This window comes from Tupaia chinensis, unplaced genomic scaffold (genome assembly GCF_000334495.1).
Source record: "Tupaia chinensis unplaced genomic scaffold, TupChi_1.0 Scaffold144682_1, whole genome shotgun sequence".
Taxonomy (NCBI): domain Eukaryota; kingdom Metazoa; phylum Chordata; class Mammalia; order Scandentia; family Tupaiidae; genus Tupaia; species Tupaia belangeri.
The window spans coordinates 469,683-475,670 of NW_006204543.1; the positions used below are offsets into that span (position 1 = coordinate 469,683).

The following is a 5,988-nucleotide window of genomic DNA, read 5'->3' on the forward strand; positions in this document are numbered from 1 at the left end:
TTCCCCAAGCCACAGTCATTAGCAGCAGGTAGAGGGTCCCAAGTACACAGTAACCTTTAGTTACTCACAAGACCACATTCCTTTCCTATGTAGACTCACCCTCTTAGCTGTAGACTACCCCAGGGATAACATAAGTATTTCACTTTAGTATATACTAACTTTGTCTTTACTAAACCAAACAGGATTTATTTCTAGGCTCTTGTAATTACTGTCACCCTAGCCCAAAGCTGAAGTTCTCAAAAGTTGACCCGAGGCTCAAAATTCTCAAGCCAATCTGGGACTAAAGTAATCAAGCTGGTCTGGGACTGAAAATTCCTGGAAACCCTCTCATCCAAAGACCCTCCCTGGTAATCAAGATCTAAGAAGAAGATGCACCCAAAAAATGGACTTCCTCGTTCTAAAAATTATGACTGTTTATACCTAAACAAAACAGACGTCATGTTTTATGATTATTGTTCCTATACTTTGAATGCCTTACCTTTTAGAGCAAAATGTTTCCCTTACTTCCCCTCACCCATCCCACTGCTGTAAAACTCCTTCCATAATAAATACGCATGACTCCTGGCCATCAGGGCTGCAGTCTGGAGTTTACTCTGGCTGTAGCCGGCTAAGAACATGCTAAGGGCATGAGGTCTTAGTCTGATTTCTGTTCACCCTTTAGTCGCCTCCCTGTGCACCTGCCCCGGCTGGGGTACGGCTCCCGGCACTTATTCTCCATTCTTTTGGGATTTGGGGCATGCACACACACAGCTGGCATGGTTTTCAAGCCTCCACACCTGGGATTCAAGCCTCGATCAACCAGTGACATAACCACTACACCACCTGCCAGCCCGTCTCTTCCTCTTTAGAAGCAACAAACTAAACATTTGGAAAGAAGAATTGAATTTATATAGAAATTTACATAGGAGAGTTATTTTGAGAACTCTCCACTCCTGGTCTATGGGCAGAGTTTCAGTAATATAAATCACTAATAAACAGAGCAGATGGCATAGTGGTTACAGTGCTGGACTCCCACATGGCCGACTGTGGCTCAAGTCCCAGACCTGGAAGCTTGAAACTCACACGGGGCACATGTTCCTGTGTGCTTAAAATCCCGAGAACAGAATGGTGGAGAAGGCACCGCAGTGCAGCCATGCCCTGGGGGTGAGTTCTCACTTTCTGTCTCTCTGGCTCTCTCTGTGTCTCCAGCAAGCACATGTACCCTGTAGCAAAAATGTCTCTCTAAAAAAATAAAATAACACAAGTGGGAGGAAGTGGACAGAAGATGGGAACAGCAGCTGCACTAGAGGGTGTGAGACTCAGGAGGCCGCAGGCCCGAGACCAACGTGAGCCCCACGCACTCAGCCCGCGGTCACGCTCCTCCGGGTCCCCTTCCCGCTTCTTCCTGCAGCGCGCGCTGAGCCGCATGGCGAGGATGTAGACGTGGCTCAGCACGATCATGGGTGGGGGCAGGACGGGCCTGTCGTGGAAGGTCATGATCAGCTGGTACCTCTGGAACTTCCACACCTGGTTGGATATCGACTTCACTTCGAAGAAGGTATTGCTTGAGAGGAAGACACCACCCCATTAGCCATGCCGGTGTCCAGAGGCCCCCATCGCCAGGCCAGCCCCTGCTGCCTGTTCGCTGAGCTCGGCCTGGTCTACACAGGACAGCCTAGCCGTGTGGGTAGCAGGTGAGTTACGTCGCTAGCTACCGCTATCTTGAGAGCCCGCCCGGCCTGCACTCGCGTGCTCAGAGCGTATGTGTGCACACGAGCTGTCAGTGGGTCCCTTCCCGGCCGATCGATTCCTGAACCTGCCTGGCAGGGAGCCCTATGTTCGTGGGAAGGGAGAGGACAGCTGGGCGCGGCCGGGCAGCGTGCTCAGGGCTGCGTGTCCCCACGAGGCTGGGGCCCTCCCAGGGCTTAGCATCCTCATCTGTCAGGCCGGGGTTGCAGCCCGGCTTTCCAATGCCTGGGTCGGTTCTAAGAGTTTACATGTCTACAAAGGTTTCCCCTCCTTTTCTATCTGCATAACTAAACGCATGTTTTTCAATATTTATTAAATGTAGTCAGCACACTGACTATATCATGCCACATGGGCCAGTTTTATATGAAACTTGATTTGACATTTAAGCTACTTTTCCCGTAGGGCATTTTATCTTCTATGTAAGCGACATGAGAACCGGCATCATGCTGCCCTGCAGTGACTTAGCCGCTGCTTTCTGAGCCTGCGGTGACGAGGCAAGCAGGGCTTCATCCCCCGCCTGCGCCTCAGGGCTTCCGCCAAGAACGCTTCGCCGCGTGTGACAGTGCTGAGCAAGAGCACACGCACAGCGTCCACGTGGCAAGGCGTGACTTAGGAACACGGTAAGACCAACAGGCTGAACGGCGAGGACGCGCGGGGGGCGATACTCCCCAAGAGCCCGCGCGGCCGTGCTCAGAGGAGACACAGCCTGCAGGGCGGGGTGGCCGGGACACCGGGATACGTACTTGAAGACGGCGATGAGCAGGTTCACCAGGAGGATGTTGGCCACCAGCAGGTAGCAGGCCATGAGGGCCGGCGTGAGCCATGCGCCCGGGATGCAGGGCGGCAGCCGCTTGCCTTCCTCGTCATACAGGTCCTGGCCACAGGGAGCTGCAAGGACAGGGGCACGCCGCGGTCGCCTTACACGCCATGGGGACAGCATCCGCTGCGTGGCTATGACGGGACCCAGCTCCTTTTCTTTCACGTTTTTTCTCAAATTTCAAGAGCAATTATTTCCACGTGAAAAACGCCCATGCAAAGAAGACAAGACATGTAACACACACCTGCACCCAGTCGCCATTGGCCGTCCGTCCCGCCTGGCACCGGCCAGTTTCTGGGTTCTGCTTGCTCCCTGGGAGCCCACGCCTCTTACGCAGACGGCCCCAACTGCGCAGCCCCACCCCTGCTGCCTCGGTCGCACGTGTGCAGTGGATCGGAAAGCGGTTCCCCATGCGGGGTGGGCAGGCGTCCCCCACCCACCGTGGTGAGCCGGCATTCGGCTGTCACGTTGGAAAAGAACCTTTTTCTCTCTGCTCTTCGAAACACACTTTTACCACAGGAGGCCCATTTCCCAGTGGGAAAGAAACGGCGGCCTGGCAGTGAACCGGCAGTCTGCTTCCCTTGAGTTTCAGCTTCCGCCACGGACGCCAGGCCACAGGGACGCCTGGACAGTACAGGACTGCCGCGGCCACTTAGGGGAAGCCAGCTGCTAAGCGCACCGCACGGGCGGCCTCCTGGGGAACTTACGGTTAATCTCCATGGCGTAGACTGCAGCGCCACAAGGCAGAGGTTGTGTTGTGTTTTGTTTCCGGTCACGTTGGGGGTGGAGGGAGGAGAAGAAACAGGACGGTGAGAGCAAGCTTACATGGATGACGCGGCAACACCTGCGCTGTCTTACTATCCAGAAACAGACCTCAAGCTCGGGAAGGACAAATGCCTACTTGGCGACCGTGACGTGTTCAGAAGACGTGCACACCTCGGTACCTCTAGCTAGCGCGTTCTGCGTGTTTATTTTACCTCATGTTGGAAGCCCAGCAGACCTCAGTGCCTACTGCTAAAAGCACTGTGAAGAGGCAGGGTCCCCCGCAGCTGGTCGCTGACTCGCAGGCGGCAGTCGAGCCTGCCCTGTATTCCAACACGGACACAGATGCAGTTACCACGTCACAGATCGAGAACCAAAACCGGGCGGGTGCTGCTGCGGGGGTCACACACGGGGCCTGCGAGGCGGGCTTGTGTCTGGGCCTCCCGACCCGTCTCCCGGGTGACTGGGACCGGATGGGTCCTGGCACGGGGACCCTGCTGGGAGGGCCTGTCTCTGTCTCTTGGTGTCTGTCTGTCTCTCTCAAAGAAGAAATGAATAAACTTAACAAAAATAGTTGATAAGCCTATTCTCTTTGAGTTTTTTCTCACGTTTCATGAGCAATTATTTCCATGTGAAAACCACCCACACAAAGAAGGCGAGGAGACACGTCCGCGCCCAGACACGGCCACTCGTGGTTTGCCCCACCACCGCTCTGTCCCGTTTCTGGGCTGTCTCGATGCACTTGATGTTACCAAAAATAGCCTCAAGGCCACCTCCCGACCCTCTCTCCTTACCTAACTTAATTGAAGAAAAACATCAAAATACAAGCTATGGCTGGAGAGGAGACTGTGCCCTTCTGACATATTAAATATATTTATTTAAACTATTTAATAAATAAAGATATTTAAATTAATTTTCATTTTTTTACCTAAGCTGGTTTTTTGTTTTTTTTTGGTTTTTTTTGGAGAGGTTTTTCCTATAGGACACATGTGCTTGCCAATAAGACACAGAGACACAGAAAGTGAGAAATCACCCCCCTGGGGAGATGGCCAGGCCACAATCCCTTCTCCATTCTCCTCTCAGGATCTTGGGCATGCTTGCACACGCGCCCTGTGTGAGTTTAAGCCACTGGGTCTGGGATTCAAACCACGGACGACTACATGGGAGTCCAGCGACATATCCATTACGCTAACTGCTGGTCCCTACCTAAGCTTTTAAGACCAAACCAGGATTTTACGTTCTGGTTTATCAAGCGACAAGCATTGATGGTCGCTAGTCAGCTCCAGTATGGCACCCCCACGCTCGACGCTGCACTGCGAAAATGGAAGGGAGGTTCCACGTGGGCACACCGCCCAGCCCAGTGGTGCAGGGTGTCCTGACACACCTCCCAGAAGAGGCGCTCGCACTGCCCACCCCCTAGGGACAGGGCTCTGGGTACAGCGGACGTGGATGGCCCCTGACGTCTATGATCAACGCGGAGGAAGTATGGCGAGGACATGGCGGCCGGAAGCAGCCCCTCATGGGAGTGTCAGGTGTCCTGGGAAAACGGGTTCAAGGATGGCGGGGTTTCACGCTCCCTGGCTCAGAGCCCAGGCCCGTCCCCTGCTTACAACCCCATTTTCTCTCATAATAAAAAGAGCCCTCATGAGTGGAGAGAAAGCCTGGCCACGTGGAAGATGGGCCTTGATGGCTCCCTGCCGCGGAACCTCCTGGAACACTCCTGGCTTTATTCCAGCACGGAAGGCCGTGGAGGTACAAGCACTGCAGCCGCGGCCGCCGGCAGGGGTGCCTGCCAGCTCACACACGGTAGGTGAGACTCAGGTTCTAGACTCAGATGCAGTTTGGAGCGGGGGGTGGCAGGTGCCCGGAAGCCTGCACGCCAGCATCTGTGAGGCAGTGGGATGCCGGTGCAGGACAGACTGTTTTCCAAATCGGTCCACGCTAATTTGGAACTGGCCACCTGCCTGGAGGCGGGAGCTCTTACTATGGATTCTGCTCTTACGGTCTATCTGGTCCGCGAACACCTCCCCGTAGATCATCCAGTAAGGCATGTAGAAGATGTTCCGGGCCAGCTTCCAGGACGGCTTCTCCTCCGGGTGCAGGATGGCCTGGCGGGCCACCCCGAAGCTCATGAGCACCACCAGCATGATGACCACAAAGTAGAGCATGTCGATCATCTGTGGGGACACGAGGGGGCACGTCGGTCATCTGTGGGGACGCAGGGGAGCACGCGGTCACCCGCGGGGGACACGAGGGAGCATGTCAGTCATCTGTGGGGACGCGGGAGAGCACGTCGGTCATCTATGGGGACACGAGGGGGCACGTCGGTCATCTGTGGGGACACAGGGAGCACGTCGGTCACCCGCGGGGGACGCGGTGGACCGTGTCAGTCATCTGTGGGGGACGTGGGGGGGCACATCGGTCATATGTGGGGACGCAGGGGAGCACGTCGGTCACCCGCGGGGGACACGAGGGAGCATGTCAGTCATCTGTGGGGACGTGGGGGAGTACGTCGGTCATCTGTGGGGACACGGGGGAGCACGTTGGCCACCCGCGGGGGACGCGGTGGACCGTGTCGGTCATCTGTGGGGGACGCGGGGGGACACGTCAGTCATATGTGGGGACGCAGGGGAGCATGTCGGTCACCCGCGGGGGACACGGGGGAGCACGTCGGTCCCCCG

The 5,988-nt window shown here is 55.7% G+C and overlaps 1 protein-coding gene across 1 annotated transcript in view; it reads right to left on the reverse strand.

The window, feature by feature from the left end:
• TRPM1 (transient receptor potential cation channel subfamily M member 1) overlaps positions 1-5,988 on the reverse strand; it is a 66,137-nt gene that overhangs the window by 9,441 nt on the left and 50,708 nt on the right. The window contains exons 24-27 of the mRNA XM_006167283.3: positions 5,310-5,484; positions 3,253-3,273; positions 2,472-2,616; positions 1,341-1,543 (exon numbers count right to left, since the gene is read on the reverse strand). Coding sequence (XP_006167345.2) covers positions 1,341-1,543; positions 2,472-2,616; positions 3,253-3,273; positions 5,310-5,484 — 544 coding nt within the window. The remainder of the gene's footprint in view (positions 1-1,340; positions 1,544-2,471; positions 2,617-3,252; positions 3,274-5,309; positions 5,485-5,988) is intronic.